General features: G+C 37.8%; 1 protein-coding gene across 1 annotated transcript; it reads right to left on the minus strand.

Annotated features, from left to right (window-relative positions):
* Positions 1–3,288: 3,288 nt before the first annotated feature.
* On the minus strand, positions 3,289–17,786 carry LOC131343068 (H-2 class I histocompatibility antigen, Q10 alpha chain-like). Its single transcript, XM_058374478.1, has 7 exons — positions 17,494–17,786; positions 9,790–10,056; positions 7,203–7,478; positions 6,576–6,872; positions 6,328–6,482; positions 6,015–6,167; positions 3,289–4,667 (listed from the first exon to the last, which is right to left on the minus strand). The coding sequence occupies exons 1-6, from the start codon at positions 17,561–17,563 to the stop codon at positions 6,141–6,143; spliced, it is 1,092 nt and encodes a 363-aa protein (XP_058230461.1). The 5' UTR covers positions 17,564–17,786; the 3' UTR covers positions 3,289–4,667; positions 6,015–6,140.
* Between the last annotated feature and the right edge of the window lie 1,107 nt (positions 17,787–18,893).

Consider the following 18,893-nt stretch of genomic DNA (forward strand, 5'->3'; position numbering starts at 1 on the left):
ATAGATGTGTTATTGATCTCTATAGTTTCTCAGACTGAAAGAGGGTCTTCTGTTTCTCAGATTTTTCTTCTGACATAAAACACTGCAGTAATCTCACTAAACTATACCAATGTTTCTGATTAAAGAAAATATTTACAAAACAAAGTAAATTATTTTTGAACGTTTGTTTAGTGTGTAGTCTTTAGCATTAGTGAAAATAATCCTGGTGTGTTTCTGTACAGTTCAGTGGGTTTTTATAACCGTCTTTTCACAGGGTGATTGAACAGAATCCATGGGAGTGTTGATGATTTCTGAACAGAGTTAGAGCAGAGACATGCAATGAGATCAAACTTCTTTTAAAAGATCATTCCTAATTAAATAACATACATACATACACACGCACACACACATACATGCACACATACACACACACACATACACACGCACACACTCACGCACACACTCATGCACACATACATGCACACACACACACACACACACACACACATACGTACACACTCACGCACACATATATGCACACACACACACACTTTTAAAGTGTCATTTCAGTGTATCATCTGATGTTCATTCAAACACACTGCCAAGTTTATTTCATTCTACAAACTAATAGAACTGATGTAGTTATTTTAACAAATATGATCTGGAGAATCTGAATGTGAAACATTTTCATCTGTTTATCAGATTATCAGTGGTGTCAACTGCTCTATAAATACTCTATAAATCCTGCACAGCAATCAGGATTCACATTTTAATTAGGAACATAAATACGGATGCATGATATGAAAAATTTTAACCGATAACCGATAATTAAGTCCTTCTTATGGCTGATTCTGATAACCAATAAGTTCATATTTTTATATTAGAATTTTATATAATCTGCAGTTTGTGCACCCAGGAGAATAGAAAATCTAAGATGCACTGATGAAATCGATATTTTAGTAGCTCTGGCCTAACTGTAGTAGGAAACATCAGTCCTGACTCTTCAGATGTTTTTATTTTTTGTGTAAGGCACTACAATAAGAACAGAAGGGGTTTGACAGAACTATGGTTTATCTGCAATTAACAACTCATTAACAACAAATTTATGTACAAGTATTTCATCCATAACAAAGAAATGCATCTATTCAAACATTTAGTGCATGAGGATGAGGAAGGTATATAGACCTTAAGTCACCTGCTCCGTGTTTTAGGCCTAGCACTAGTATCTGCTGCTGCTTTATATTCTTTTAATACAGCTTCACTACGATGACGACCCTGAGAGTGAGATATAAGGGTTGTTGTGTTAAAACTTGACGCCTTTTTGCCTCCTCTCAGAATCCTTTCTGAACATGCGCTGCAAATAGCAATGGCATTGTCCTCCGCTGTCACCGAGAAAAACTTCCAGACCGGTGAAGACATGTTCACAGACAGGGGCGTATCTAGGATTTGAAAACATCAGGGGCTGAACCCGCAACATCAGGGGCTAAGTAGGGAGAGGGGGTAAGCAAGAATAATATGTTTTGTAAGGGCATTTTTATGTAATATTGTTTAATAATAAACACAAACGAACACAAACAGTATGCAACTTTAGAAAATTTCATTTAATCTTTTTTCTGACTCCTCCCATCATTTCAGAGTCTTGCTACTAAAAAAGGAGTTCATTAAATTCATTACATTTTCTCTCACAGGTATGCCATGCAATATTATCTCTTACAACTTGTGTGGTCATAACAGTCGTGTAAGCATTTCACTGCATGTCATACTGTGTACGATTATGTATGTGACTAATAAAATTGAATTTGAATTTTGAATTTATATGTCAGGGGTTTTCAGAATCAGAGACAGTGGGCCTCCTTTTTGACACAACATACATTTGTTAGCCTGCTTTATCAACTGTGTTTACATTAAAAATTAAAAGTTAGACTATTGTCTGAATAATAAGATTGTTGTGTTTCCTGCCCGTTTTATATTTATTGCTGTCCCGCTCAAGGGCTGTAAGGTGTTTTAGTCACGTGGTGTTAAAGCGGCGCTGTGCGACCGATAGGTGTAGGACATTAAAGTATCGCGAGAGCGGTTCTAGAGCATATTCGAGCGCACACTCTCGCGGTATTTTAGCGCGAGCGTGTGTGTGCGGAGAAAGATGTCAGTCAAAATCGTGTACAGTAAACGGCAACAGTGCTCAACTAAACCTATCAACATTTACATAATTCCTCTAAACTCCCGTGGCAAAATTCGGGATAAAACATTCGGGGCTAGATTAAAATCATCCGGTGCTCGAGCCCCGAATGAATAGCCTTAGCGACGCCCATGTTCACAGATGATGACCTAATGACAGCGACACAGGCTGAGAGTCACTGCAGGATAAAGCTGCAGTCACGTGCACTCGGAAAGCGGATGAATCTGGGATAAATTTAATTTATTTATTTATTTATAATTTAATTTAAAAATGACGTCATTTTCACCCATATGGGCCGATAATCTATCTGTCCGATAAATATTGTGCATCCCTAAACATAAACATCTTCTGAAATGTTTTGTGCAAATTTAATGGTGTAAAAAACTTATATATTATTAAGATAAAAATAAAGTAGATATAAAAAAGCTGTTGGTCAGAAGCAGATGAACCACAGATGCATATGTCAGTTTTCACACTTCAAATGCAAGCTTCATGCGTGTAAATGTACCACATGTCTGGTCTGTGGTTGGAAAATGATCTCAACAGAAAAATGGACAGTTCCTGAATAGGTGTGAACTAAAACTTGTGGTTTAAGAGATGGCTTCACATGACTACCAGGCAGCTAAATTAACTACTAATTAACTTACAGTGGGGTGTGTATTGTTTTCTGTGTGATGACTGAACTCTCTGCTTCAGCTCTTTCTGGAGCTCTTTTCGAGTGCTGCTTCACTCCTGAGCTGCTCTTCTGATTAACTTCCTAACTGTTCAGTCAGAGATCTTGTGAGATGTTCCTGTTCATGGCTGGTTGATGGATGATTGATGTTGGTGATGTTTCTACTTTCAGATAACAGACATGATGCTGCTTACAGGAACATTTAGGAGTTGAGAAATCCGTCTCTAATCAGTGCTGTTAATCTGCTGCTCAACAGTCTCACTGTGAAGGTGATGGAGTAGCTCTTTACCCTTTACACATCAGATGGTAAAAATACAAACCTACCAACACACACTAACCCAACTGATTACACTATGTAACAAAGTTTTTTACTTTTTTCTTGTTCCTGGGAAATAAGTGTTATTTCCCCATTCTTTGTAACCCAGATAAAGAGAAAAAAACCTATGAAAGTCTGGGGCAGTTATTTTTTTTTTTTAGTAAAATCGGCTAATTTTGAGATTTTCGTTCTATTAAAAGCCCAAACCCAAACTTCAAGGCTTTTTTTTTATTTTTTTTTTATCATTTTCCATCAAGAGTAATTGGAAAATGTCATTCACTACCCAGGAACAAAAATCAGATTTTTTTGGAAAAAAAAAGTTCAGGCTTTGACTTTTAAATAAACTCATTTCCCACATCCTTCAGTAACACACCCGACTGTATTACTGTGAAGGTTCTGCTAAACCTCCGAGATCTTCAAACTGATCATTTGTTACTGTAATTTATTCACGGACATTTCCATAAAAACCTGGAATCCGGAAACCCGGTGTGTGTTGAGTCTTCATCAGTGTTGTAGAGAAGCGGTGTGATTTATAATGACTCCTTCATGGTGAAATGAGACACAGCCCACTGTACATGGAAACATTAGCGACTTTTGTACTGAAACGTTAATAAAACATTTTAGTCGAGTCATACATCTTAAACATCCGGAAGTCTCCACAAGTCTATCAGAATTATTTTATATTCATAACTATTTTATAGATCTGATAAAATACAAGACGGACTCTGACACCCACCATGTCTGAATAAACCCCAATTTTTTGTCCTACCCATATCCCGCCTGCTTCACAATGATTGGCTAATCCTTCATATCGTCCGTGTCCAATCACCGTGCATGGAGGATTCATTACTAAACCCGAATTCAGCTCAAAAACAAACTCCAAGACAGGGGCATTCCTAGGAGTTAAAAACATCAGGAGCTCCTTAGGGAGAGGGGGTAAGCAAGAATAACATGTTTTGTAAGAGCATTTTTATGTAATATTGTTTAATAATAAACACAAATGAAAATTAGAAAATTTCATTCACTCTTTTTTCTGACTCCTCCCATTTTTTCAGTCCTGCTACTGAAAAAGGAGTTCATTAAATTCATTACATTTTCTCTCTCTCACAGGTATGCCATGCAAATATTATCTCTTTTAGAGCTTGTGTGTGAAGCAGTGTCGTGTAGGTCCATTATTTTTTATTTATTTATTTTACAATAATCTATATTTTACTTGCACATCTTATTTCATTCCTCATTTATGCTGCCATTACTGTATGTATTATGCTTTGTTTATTTAGGGCCCAAGCACTAGCAGTGCGGAGGGCCCTCTTGTTCTTCTAAGGATTTTTTTTTTCAATCATCCTGGCACTCATGAAAATCAGCAGACAGGTTGGAATCTGCAGCCATTAGGATGTCACTGTGGCTCGGCCCTGGGCGTGGCACACACCCGTCACAGCGGCCCCTGGAATATCTTGCTGCATAGCTGATACACACTTGCAGGTATCCATGTAACGTCTCCATTTTTCAGTGTAGAATTTAACCTAACAGAAATAAAAGTGAGACAGAATGAAATTTGATGGCACGCCAGAATAAATTCCTCACAGCGTTTACCACCTCGCAAAACTGCAGGAGCGACAAAACTAAAAAATATCTCTACTATAAAATAAATAAATAAAATATCTATACTACATAAAAAAGGCATTAAAAATCTATCATAAAATAGCAATAAAAATCTGTAAACAAATACCGCTTGTTACCTGTTTCAACACACAATAAGTTGCAACAATCACTGAATAATTTGTCATAAATATTTGTTTCTAAACAATGAACTAAACATTGCCAGAGACATTATTCACTGTGAGGAAAAAAAATAGTAGACTAATTACAGTCATTTTCTTCTTCATCTGTAGTGTATATTTCCTGCACTGAGAAAGAACAGAAATCAAATGGAAATCAGAAAGATCTCTCTGGGATCATCTGTTTTGGTCATTAAGGTAAACACTTCATTCTCTGACTAATATGGAGTAGAGCAGCTTTACATTTACTGAGTGTTGCTGTGATCCTCTGAAGCTCTGAACTCCTCCCTCTGTCCTGCACAATCAGGGAAAAGTCCAGAAGTTTGTGTGCTGTGAGATTCTCAGTACAGCAGTGACACTGACATGACAGTGAGGTGCTGCTACGACTCAATCAGCTACTGCAGTGTTAGAGCTGGGTTTGTGTTTGTTTCTTCTTTTTCTCATACTTAATAGTTTTATAACGTTTGACCTAACAGATTATAGTGTTTGTTTTATTCAAATACTTAAAATACTTCTTTACCTTTTATTACTTTTTAATGCCTTTTTGTAACATGGTCTTCCATCTATTTTGCTAATACTGTTCATAGTGTTGAGATTATATACAAGCAGCCAGGCATTTTATGCATTCAATATTTTTAAATTGTAATTATTTTATATATCTGTAAATTTTCCTACTTTTAACAAATTTCACAGAAAACATTATATTCTTATGTTGATAATATTGTAAACTGCTTGTTTTTTTTTTTTTGTTTCGTTTCTATGAAATGCTTTTGATATGCCCAAGTTCCCTTGACACGTCCCCACCTTCCCCCAGTTCATGCTTGCATGCACCCACACACTGTCAGATCAGTGTAAGTCAGTAACTGTATACTTACAAAACCTACAATACCTGATTATTGATTGATTAATTTCTCTTATTAAATTTTAAGAAAGTTAGGTATGTAGTATCTCAGCTGCTGTTCTTACACTTCTGTTCTTTCTCAGTAGAGGTGAAGGTAGAAATTGTCTTTAAGCTTCTGTATTTATCCACAGTAATAAATCACCTACTGATAAACTCCATAAGTTCTGATAAAGACTGAAAATGTGCAGTACCCTGGAGTCTGAGCTAAACCCACATGAAAGACGTCTGTATTCACTCTTCACACCCTGGATGGAAGCTTCAGTAGAGGAAAAGCTGGGCAGGAAATCACTCTTCAGTGTGGAGGCTCACTTACTGGTTTAGACTGGAACGTCACTGTGTGGAGTCTGAAAGACAAACCAGACCTATTAAAGAAACTTCTGTAACTGATCTTCAGAAAAGAAGCTACACTAGTTACACTAAATATAATCATTATATTTAATCTTCATTAAACTGTAAAAATATTAAATGTAATATGAAAATCAAAATATGTAACATTTAACACACATTTAAGGGATGTAACTCAGCTCCAGTCTGAACTTGGGGAGGTTGTGCACCAGACCCCTTTTTCTTTATCCAGACCACCACTCCAGCAACAACAGCAACAAGAACAGCAACTACAACTACAGGAACGCCAATCTTCCATCCACCTGATCCTCCATCTGATAAATCATCACAGAGCTGAGTTACTGATAAAGCATAGAATAAAGTCTTTCATTGTAAATCTGTATTTTATAGGAAACTGTTTCTCCAACCTGACAGATTCAGGTGTTTGCTCACATACAGCACTAACTCCTCCTTCAAGCTGCTGTGCTGAATCACGCAGGTGTAGGTGTGTTTCTGCAGCTCCTCAGCTGGGACTTTCAGAATGCTTCTCTTCTGGAAGCTTCCATCCTGGTTGGGTAACGTCTCTCTGAGCTCCACGTCCTCGTTCACGTCCTCTCCGTCCTTCCTCCAGGTGATATTCACTGCTTTGGGGAAGAAACCTGTAGCGTTACACACCACCTCTGGAGAAGGCGAGTGTTTCTGGAACACTGATGCTGTAGGAGGATCTGCAGAGACACACAGAGACATATATAAAAATCTGTCAAATTTATACATATATTGTGTAAATGACACTAGTGTTTGCACGTGTGTGTGTGTGTGTGTTACACGGACACAGTATGTCATCATTGTTTACACAATCACTGTGTGCGTGTTGTAAATAAAAGTCTTAATTGTGTTATTTGTCTGAACATCATCAAAGGGAATTTGCCATAGTAAAGGAGTGGGTTATTAGTGTGTGTTTGTTATTAGTCTGTACACGGTCAGTGTGTGTGTGTGTGTGTGTGTGTGTGTCTAACAGCTGCAATTACAGTAACAGAGCAGGTCACACACTTTACCTTTCCTCTCCAAAGTCTCTCTGCCATAAGACACAAACTTCAGTAGCTGATCAACACAGTTACTCTTCAGGTAGTTCTTCCAGTATTGAGCCTTTCCTGCTTTAGGATCCCACTGCTTTATAAAGATCACAGCTTTATCATTAGCTGCAGTCCAGGTTCCAGTGTTCAGATTCAGACTGATGAAATCTTCTCCATCATAACTGTACTGATCATATCCTCTAGTGGTGCCGTCATCATGGAGCTCACAGCTGTACATCCTCTGGAGTGTGTGGACTCCTACACACACATGCATGCACACAAACATATGCACACACACACACACACACACACACACACACAGAATGAGAGAGAGAGAGAGAGAGAGAGAGCTCTGTACTGAATGCTGCTTGATCTTACATCTCTCCTCTAAATCAGAGCAAAATAAAAAGCTGGCAGAACAAAAATTGTTTAATTATTGCACTGGAACTTCAGATAACAGGACATCTAAAATGTTGATTCTGGGTTAGAAATATTTTGTTTATCTTTCTTTCATTAACAGTTTCGTTGGATAAATATTCTTGATGATTTAGTAAAATTTAACAACAACAAAAAAACAATTGTGAGAATTTCAATTTGCCAGTTATTTTAGAGCAATTCCAGCATTATGGATGTGACATTTAAACTGGTAATGCATATTCATAGATCATGTAATTTGGTGAACTGACAGGCAAAATGTATTTTTTTCTAAAATATATTTAAGCTCTCAGTGACAGTACATAGCAAAATTTAAAATAAAAGATTTTTCCTGAAAAGTATTTTGAGGAAAAACATTTCACATAATTAGTGAAATGAAGTCCACCTGTGTGCAGTCTAAGTGTCACATGATCTGTCAGTATAAACACACCTTTTCTGAAAGACCCCAGAGGCTGCAACACCACTAAGCAAGAGGCATCACACCATGAAGACCAAGGAGCTCTCCAAACAAGTCAGGGACAAAGTTGTTGAGAACGTCAGGGTTGGGTTATAAAAAAACATCCAAATGTTTGATGATCCCCGGAGCACCATCAAATCTATCATCTTCAAATGGAAAGAACGTGGTACCACAACAAACCTGCCAAGAGAGGGCTGCCCACAAAAACTCACAGACTGGGCAAGGAGGGCATTAATCAGAGAGGCATCACAGTGACCAAAGGTAACCCTGAAGGAGCTGCAGAGTTCCACAGCAGAGACTGGTGTATCTGTGCGTGGGATCACCATAAGCTGTACACTAGAGCTGGGCTTTATGGAAGAGTGGCCAGAAAAAAGCCATTACTTAGTGTTAAAAATAAAAAGGCACATTTTGAGTTTGCCAAAAGACATGTGGGCGACTCCCCAAATGTATCGAGGAAGGTGCTCTGGTCAGATGAGACTAAAATTGAACTTTTCAGCTACCAAGGAAAACGCTATGTCTGGCACAAACCCAACACATCCCATCACCCCAAGAACACCATCCCCACAGTGAAACATGGTGGTGGCAGCATCATGCTGTGGGGATGTTTTTCAGCAGCAGGGACTGGGAAACTGATCCGAGTCAAGGGAAAGATGGATGGTGATAAATACAGGGATATTCTTGAGCAAAACCTGTTTCAGTCTGCCTGTGATTTGAGACTGGGACTGAGGTTCACCTTCCAGCAGGACAATGACCCAAAGCATACTGCTAAAGCAACACTTGAGTGGTTTAAGGGGAATATTTAAATGTATTGGAATGGCCCAGTCAAAGCCCAGACCTCAATCCAATTGTGAATCTGTGGTCAGACTTGAAGATTGCTGTTCACAAGCGGAAACCATCCAACATGAAGGAGCTGGAGCAGTTTTGCCTTGAGGAATGGGCAAAAATCCCAGTGGCAAGATGTGGCAAGCTCATAGAGACTTATCCAAAGGGACTTGCAGCTGTAATTTCTGCAAAAGGTGTCTCTACAAAGTACTGACTTTAGGGGGGTGAATAGTTATGCACGCTGAAGTTTTCTGTTATTTTGTCGTATTTGTTGTTTGCTTCACAATAAAAAAAATAAAAAAAATCACACCTTCAAAGTTGTAGGCATGTTCTGTAAATGAAATGATGCAAACCTTCAAACAATCCATTTTATTTCCACGTTGTGAGGCAACAAAACATGCCAAATGCCAAGGGGGGTGAATACTTTTGCAACGCACTGTATAGACCTAAGTGAATATTTTAAGTATAGTCTGTTTGTGTGTGCCCAAATTGTTCTTTTTTTCCCTTTTTTAAGGATGATCTTTTCATGGAATAGTTTATTTAGGTAGTTAGGCTTGAGTAGACTAAGGATATGAAGAATATGTAGTGTTAAACAGAGCAGCTCTACTGCAGAGTAGAAAGTGTTCAAACATCTGCATCTCATATTTCATATACTGAACTCTACAAGGATTCACTTTGGTGCTTCAGTAAAGCTTTTATGGAATTGCAGTGGGAGTTTTGAGGTTTATTTATTTATTTGTAATAATCTCCCAACTATTAACCATTCATTAATTGGTACAGTTACTCAAACAACAAAAATCTTGTGTGTCCAGAGTACAGTCAGTGTGTGTTACTGATTAAAACTCTGACTTTTACCTTCATTTGAATTCAAGCTCTTCCTTACTGCAGCCACTGTGTCTTGGAATTGGTGCTGACGATCCTTCACACGCTCTGTCTCTCTGTTCCAGTAATCTGGATCATCAGTAAAGAACTTCTGCATCCACTCCGTCTTTGGTATCATCTTCCTGATGTTACTGTCGTAGTACACACACTGCCCTCCATCCATCAGACCCACAGTAGAGAATTCTGGGAAATGTATTGCTGGTGTGATGGCAGTATAGAGGTACTGCAGAGAGTGTGTGTCTGCAAAAGTTAAAATAGTTTTAGTAACTCAGCACATATAAAGAAAGACTATAAAGTTCAGGAAAATTCAGGATGATGTCACCAGCACCTACTGAATTAATTAATACGGCCACCTAACACACAGAGTATTTTGAGGAAAAACAGCGTTATGGATGTGAAGTCTCTGAAACACATATAATCTACTTGGGAAATCAACATCCAGACCATCATAGCACTTCTGGTGACACCTAAAATTACTCTGAAATTCAGTTTTATAATCAGAAAAGTGTTGTGCGAGTCTATTTATTAGCTATTTATTAGCAACAAACAAAAAACAATAACAATATCAATAATAATAATAACAATAATAATGTTGCAAATTAACACCTCTAACACCACTTTTCAGAGAAACATCATATATGACCATAATGAAGACTGCTTTATGTTGCATGCAAAAACAAAAAAGCAAGTAAAGAAAAACAGGTTCCTCACACACTTTGGGGATGCCTCTTTACTAAAAAGTGTAAACACACAGCTGAAACATTACAACTGAAACAATTATGGATGACAGGTCACTCAGATTTTCATTATTATTTGAGATGTTGATCCAAATAAACATTATAAATATCTCCATTTGTTTTGTTAAAATTAATCAATTGTTTAATTTACCCACAAACTTTAATTTATATGTTTCAAATCCAGTTGGTGGCACTATAACAATGAATTAAATTGAATATCGAGATGTGATTAAACCTCATCACTGAATATGCCACACTTTCTGTTGTTTGATAGATTAATTGATCACACTGACGCAGCAAGACTGCATAAGCCTTCAAAAATGTATCTGATATTCAACATCAAGAATCTTGATCATTATGCTGAACAAATTTGTTCTGAATCTGATGAAGCATGTTTGAGGAGGATCTAAAAGAAACTCTAATTCCCAGTACCAGTAGGTGGCGCTAATAAATCACCACTGACGATCATATGCTAATGATATATTGTTCAGTGAATGTCAATTGATTTAATTACCATAGCAACACTGACTGAGACGTCAAAAATTCCTTCATAATTTAATATTATAGCTATATTGACATGATACTGCTGACTTTACTATGCTAGAGAAAGACATTAGAGTTCATCACAGTTAAACTACTATGAATGTAAGAAAATGTGCACAAAAACAGCTTAGCTTTAACATCCTATACCCGACGAGAGCTTTTGGATATCGGTCTATGACACTCCGACAGTTTTATCACTGATCTTCAACTCATCTATGGGATCTCCAGAACACTCGAGGCTACGCACCCTACCTGGCCAGGCAGAAGTGCTTGCAGGCGGCAAAGAGATCATAAACAAAGGTGGGGGAAACATGGAGAGCTAAGAACTAAGCTAAAGCTAACACCGCAGCGGCTCTCGTTACCTAGCATATTCCTCACTAATGTGCAGTCATTGGTGAATAAAATACAACTTTGCATCACCCACAGCAAGAGACTTTCGGACTGTACTGTCATGATCTTCACAGAATCATGGCTAGATAGCGGAGTACCCGACGATGCTATTGAGCTAGCCGGACGCCACACACTCCAGGCAGATAGATCAGCGGATGACTCCAGTAAGACCAGAGGTGGGGGATTGTGCATTTATGTCAACAAAGCTTGGTGCATGAACTCTGTCACTGTTGAAAGTCACTGTTCAGCTAACCTGGAGTTTCTCATGATTAGACCTTAGGTGTAGACCTTTTTATCTGCCAAGAGAGCTCACTTCCGTCATCATAACAGCAGCCTATATCCCCCGGACGCTAATGCCAAGCTTTCTATGAATTATCATCATGCGGCCATTGGCAAACTACAAGCTGCTCACCTGGAAGCCGCAGTTATTGTTGCGGGTGATTTTAATCACTCCAACATAAAGACAGTGCTCCCCAAATTCCACCAGCATGTTTCCTGCTATACCAGAGGTGGCAAAACGTTGGACCATGTCTACACAAACATTGTTGGAGCCTACACTGTGACCCCCCTCCCCCACCTGGGACAGTCTGATCACCTTTCTTTGTTCCTCACCCCCAAGTATTTACCTCTCATCAACCGTGTGATGCCATCAAAGTGTGGCCAGGGGGGCAGACTCTGTACTTCAGTACAGGTTTCAGCACACAGACTGGAGTATGTTTGCCTCTGAGGCCACCTGACTACACCACCAATGACAGTGTTAACACGGAGAAACAAATCACCACATATCCTAATCAGAAGCCATGGATGAACAAGGAGGTGTGGCACATCCAGGCAAATCTAATGAGGGGCATCAAAAAGGCCAAATACTGCTACAAACGTAAGGTGGAGGAACAATTCCAATTCCGACCCCCGACACATGTGGCAGGGCATCCAGGCCATCAGTGACTACAAGCCCAGCAACTCCACCCTGAATGACACAGATGTCTCCTTTCTTAACAAGATAAATGACTTTTATGCTCGCTTTGACAGAGACAACAAGGAGAAAGACATCATGACCAGACCCTCTGCAGACCACCAACCCCTAACACTCACCTCCACAGAGGTGTACAATGTACTGAGCTCGATCAATGCATTTAAGGCTGCTGGCCCCAATGGCATCCCTGGATATGTGCTAAGGGCATGTGCTGAGCAGATGAGAGAGATCTTGGCATCAATACCTCCCTGCAACACTTGGTCGCATGGTGTGCTGACAATAACCTGCTCCTTAACACCAGCAAGACAATTCAAGATTCAAGATTCAAGAAGCTTTTATTGTCATTTCAACCACATATAGCTGGCACAGTACATAGTGAAATGAAACAACGTTTCTCCAGGACCTGGTGCTACATAAACATACAACAACAAGTTCAACACAAAACAACAAACAACACCACAGAGCTAGGACAGAAGTTTGTCTTAGCCACGTAAAGTGCACAGTGTGCAGCTAGGTGCAAACAGAGCATAGACAAGACAGTGCAAAAGACAATATATACAATAAAGACAACACAAAAGAACACAGGACACTTAGCGCCAAAAAGAAATAAAAGAACGTGTACTGGAATGTAAGTGAAATAAAATAGATAAAGTGAAATGATGTAAAAAATTTAAAAAAAGTATTGTGCAAAAATATTGTGCAAAAATACACAGCAGCAGTTGAGGTAGTGCAAATAGAATAAACATAAATATAACTATAGCAGCAGATGACAGGTAGAGGTAGTGCAGTAAGTAATGAACAGTATAAATTATGTGTGTGTGTGTGCGTCCACACAGTCAAGAGAGAGTGTGTGTATCTGTGTGTGAGAGAGACAGAGAGTTAATATACAGTTCAGTCCTGAGTGAGAGTGTGTGTGTGTGTGTGTGTGAGAGAGAGTGTAGAACAGTTCAGTCCTGAGTGAGAGTGTGTGTGTGTGTGTGAGAGAGTGTAGAACAGTTCAGTCCTGAGTGAGAGTGTGTGTGTGAGAGTGTAGAACAGTTCAGTCCCGGGTGTTGAGGAGCCTGATGGCTTGAGGAAAGAAACTGTTACACAGTCTGGTTGTGAGGGCCCGAATGCTCCGGTACCTCTTTCCAGATGGCAGGAGGGTGAAGAGTGTGTGTGAGGGGTGTGTGGGGTCAGCCACAATGCTGTTAGCTTTGCGGATGCAGCGTGCGGTGTAAATGTCTGTGATAGAGGGCAGAGAGACTCCGATGATCTTCTCAGCTGTCCTCACTATCCGCTGAAGGGTCTTGTGATCTGAGACGGTGCAGTTCCCAAACCAGACAGTGATGCAGCTGCTCAGGATGCTCTCCATGGTCCCTCTGTAGAACACAGTCAGGATGGGGGGAGGGAGATGGGTTTTCCCTCAGCCTCCTCAGGAAGTAGAGGCGCTGCTGGGCTTTCTTGGTGATGGAGCTGGTATTGAGTGACCAGGTGAAGTTCTCCGCCAGATGGACACCATGGAATTTGATGCTCTTGACGATCTCCACAGAGGAGCCATCGATGGACAGGCTGACTGGAGTCTCTAAATTGCCCGTAGTGTGTGATTACGTGAGTGAATGAGTGTGTGTGTGTGTGTGCCCTGCGATGGTTTGGCACTCCGTCCAGGGTGTATCCTGCCTTGATGCTCGATGATGCCTGACCTTGAAGCCCAGGCTCCCCGTGACCAGATGATAGATTGGATAAGCAACAGACAATGGAATGGAATCATTTTACCCATTTTTATAAATTTCTCTCCCAAACCAAACAACTCTGTAGTAGAAAATAAAAAAATTATGTTCAAGGGTATGGAATGCTTTGTAAAAATCTAGATACAAAATGATTGCATTAGAGTTAATATAATTTGCATAAACTAGATCCAAAATTAGCCTGATATGGATTTCATTGCTTATATCCGATAAGCCTGTTTTTAAACTTTTTGCAAAAGCTAATGATAGAATTTTATAATCTAAATTTAGTAAAGTGATTGGCCTCCAGGTGTCAAAGGAGAGAAGGCCTTTGCCTGGTTTTGGTATCAGTGTAATAAGGCCTTGTTTCATAGAAGTGCATAATTCTTCATTAACAATACATTCATTGTACATTCTAAGTAATGGACTCTTAATAGACTTCCAAAAGTATGCATAAAACTCGATAACTAGGCCATCTGTGCCTGGGGATTTACCCTTCTTCATAGACTGCATTGCTTTTGGTAAGTTCATCTTAAGAAAGGTCATTTTCACAAACCACTTTAAACTCATTTGAAATTACTGGAGTGAGAGATTTGACTTGCACTACTTGCATAATTTTCATTATAATTTGAGCAATATAATTTGTTACAAAAGGAGTATACATATTTATTAATTTGGCAGGGATTTTTGATTATGTTATTATCGATTTATAACACTGCTAGACAATTTCTTTTTATATTTCTGTTTTCGAGAGAAAAAAATAACTGGTGTTTTTCTCTCTCATTTCCAATAATTTAGCCTTTGACCTTATAAATGCGCCTTCGGCTAAATCTAAATAGTCATCATCTATTTCGTTTCTCAAATTAAATAAATAAATATTAAGAGTTTCTTTAGATAGAAATTTGTCAAGCTCTCTGAGAATATCTTGACACTTGCCACTATAAGTTCTTTGCCTCGACGCATAGCTAATTGTCTAACTTTGACTCATCTTCCAAAATAGAAACAAATGTTTTTTAACAGGTTCTACAAAATTTGCATCCGAGAGTAACTTATTATTAACACACACTCCCCTGTGTACATCAATGGGACGATGGTTGAACGTGTTACCAGCTTCATGTTCCTGGGGGTCCACATCTCTGAGGTGGTTCTCCAACACCTCCAGTCTGCTCAAGAAAGCATCCCAGCGTCTCTTTTTCCTGAGATTACTGAGGAAGAATCACCTCTCTACGGACATAATGAACAATTTCTACCGTTGTGCAGTAGAGAGCATTCTAACCAGCTGTATTACAGTCTGGTACGAGAATTGCTCTGTCTCGGACTGTAAATCGATTCAAAGGGTGGTGAAAACCGCCCAACGCATCATTGGGACTCCACTCCCTGCCGTTGAGGACGTCTATAAGAAACGATGTCTGCATAAGGCTCGCAGCATCATGAAGGACTCCTCTCACCCTGCACATAAACTGTTTTCTCTCCTTCCCTCTGGAAAAAGGTTCAGATGCCTAAAAGCCAAAAGCAGCAGGCTAAGGAACAGTTTTTATCCCACAGTGGTTACCTTAGTGAACTCAGCTTCACTAACCTCCTTACAGGGACAGTAACTTCCCCCCACACACGGATAAACCCGGCAGTGATGTAATATATCTCTGTAAATACTCTCTGTATATTCGTTTGTATAGTCTGCACATAGATATGTATATTCATATAGGTATATAGGTGTGTGTGTATATATGTATACTCCCTGCATATCCATCCAGCTGTAAAGTTATTCATATTTATTCATATGTATATTTCATACTATTGCATACACTGTAAATACATCTATATATAATTTCTGTATATTTCTTATTCCGCAAATTCATATATATCTGTAAATTTACAATTATTCTGTACATTAATTTATATATCATAAATTACTTTATACTTTATGCTCACTTTATACTGTATATTCATATATATATATATACATACATATACATATATACATATATATATATATATATATATATATATATATATATATATATATATATATATACACACATATATATACATATATATACACATATACATACACATATATATACATATATACACACATACACACACATGTATATATATATTTGTAAATCCAATTTATATATAGCTTTTATTTATATATATCTGTATATATGTTCATATTGCACTGCTAACTTGCACTTCTGGTTAGATGCTAACTGTATTTCGTTGCCTTGTAACTATGTGCAATGACAATAAAGTTGAATCTAATCTAATCTAATCTAATCTAATCTAATCTAATCTAATCTAATCTAATTATTAAATTTCCAATAACCGCAAATTCCCTTACAACTGTCTGGATTTCTAATTAAAGATATTGAGATGAATCTATGATCTGATGAAGGTGAGTAACCGATCGACGTGTCTGAGACAAACTGAACTGCATTATTAGATAAGAAAAATCAATTTGTGACTTACGTGTAAGAGCATTATTTGTCCATGTAAATTCCTTATCGTGTGAATGTTAAAAAAAACGGCAAACATCAGTAACCTGTAACTTATCAACAAGCAACTCAAAAACTTTAGATGTACTGTTCTTTGGAGGGAATCTATCTAAGGACTCATAAGGGGCTTCACTGAAGTCACATCCAGTCAATAAATAAGCACCTGTGTATTTTCTTTTTAGGTCTAGTAATATCAGGCTAGGTTTTTCAAACATTTATAAATTTAAAGAGTTATTATTATGTCCATAAACATTGCAAATGATCGATGTCGTATTGTCTATATTTAAGATTATTATAATCCATCTCCCTTCACCTGAATATAGAGTTTCCACTACATCTCCCTTCAATATATTTAAGAAAACAGCGACCCCTACAGACCCCCCACTGCGGTTTTTCTAAAATCTTACATCGTTATCACAAGAATGTGTTTCTTGAAATAAAATCATTTGAGCCTCCTTGTGTTTAATGAAAATATAAAGTGTCTTCCTTTTATCCAATTTCCTTAAACCTCTAACATTCAGAGAGATCATATCTACTGTACCAAAATTAAAAACTGACAACCAAGAAAAAAGAAAACGAAAGAAAAAGCAAAAAAACATAAACAATAAACAAGACCTCCTAAATTAGACTAAGGCACTTGTTACAATAAGAACTTGGACTGAATTTGTAATCATCGTGTAAAAACCTACAGTGACGCAGATCCTATAAACACTTCCGTTTTTAACAAGCTTCCGTATTTTAGCGACCTATTTTACTGAGATGGGCAGTTTATAGTCAGTCACTATTACAGGAAATAACTTTCTATAAAATGATAGTTTACGTCTGTAACTCACCTGCTGATGAAGGATGAACAGAAAACGTGAGAAATAGCAGGACTTTGAACACAGTGCTACTGTCCTCCATCTTACAGTGTAGACTTTAAACAAAAATAACGTAAACAAGTCCATAAATAAAATCTGGTAAACTCCTTTATATAGTCGATAACACATCGGAGTAAAATCCCCACAGCGTTTACCACGAGACTCCAAAACAGCAGCAGCGAAAAAACTTTAGATCAAATTCAGACTTTCACTTTGACACCGAGGCTTCCGTCTCTTATCATAATATTATGCGGAGCTTTCGAGTCACATGATTGTGATTGTTGATCTGATTGGTTGCTTCAGTGGCCGGTGACTGGTTTGTTTTTAGAGGTGGAGCTTTAAATCCAGTGTGGTTAAAGAAACGGAAATGACGTATTATTGCTGGCTAGTGTTGTAGGAGGTGTGTGGTGGTGTGTAGAGTATTATTACAGACAATTTATTAATGAAATCATCCAGAAAAAGATCTCAAACTCTGCAATACCATGAACTATTGCTCCCAAATAAGATAAATCCCATATAATTATTCAAATGTATGTATTGCCATCATTATACACTGTAAGAGGAAGCCAGTCATTATTAGGATATGTAACACATTCAAATGATTATTATTAATATAAATTTGTACAGATTCACTGCTGGCTCTGTCCTCAGCAGCTGATGTAAACGCAGGAGGTTCAAATTGTAAAATAAAGATTTGTGAAGCATTAAATGTTTCGATTGTATTGAAAAAGGCTTCATGACTCCAAGCTTAGATTAACACTACATGCTAGTGGCTTCTGTGGGTCAGATATATTAGCAGCTTCACTGAGTTGCTAACGTAGGGATTTATTAGCATTTTTATTTTACAAATAAATAAATATACTGTATTCGTATGACTCATGGATAAAAGTGCTTGTGTGAAACACACACAGGTTGTTATTTACTAAAAAACGATATTATATCAAATGTTAAATCACATAAATACAGACTCAATTTGAAATAATTTATTTCACCATCAATTCTTCAAACCCAAATAAGAGGAATTCTAAGGAATAATAATACAGCAGATTTCTACCACTGTAATAATGATTAATTATAACTAATGGACATGTTCTCCTAATCATAATAATACATAATAATACATTTATATTATTTCATTTTAATTTCACATTAAATAATAAAATGAAGATAAGACACATTTTCAAAACTGTCCTAATTTAATGACACATTAACGTCTCAATCTCAGTGAAAACTAAATCCAGAAATGAACCAAACCATTTCAGGCTCCAGAGATTCCACTTGAAACAAGTGGATTAGTAAATATTTTTTATTGAAAGACTAGATTCATCCTGTAGATATTATACTGGATCATATCATATTAGATTAGATCCAAT

This window comes from Hemibagrus wyckioides, linkage group LG22, assembly GCF_019097595.1.
Source record: "Hemibagrus wyckioides isolate EC202008001 linkage group LG22, SWU_Hwy_1.0, whole genome shotgun sequence".
In the NCBI taxonomy this organism is placed as follows: domain Eukaryota; kingdom Metazoa; phylum Chordata; class Actinopteri; order Siluriformes; family Bagridae; genus Hemibagrus; species Hemibagrus wyckioides.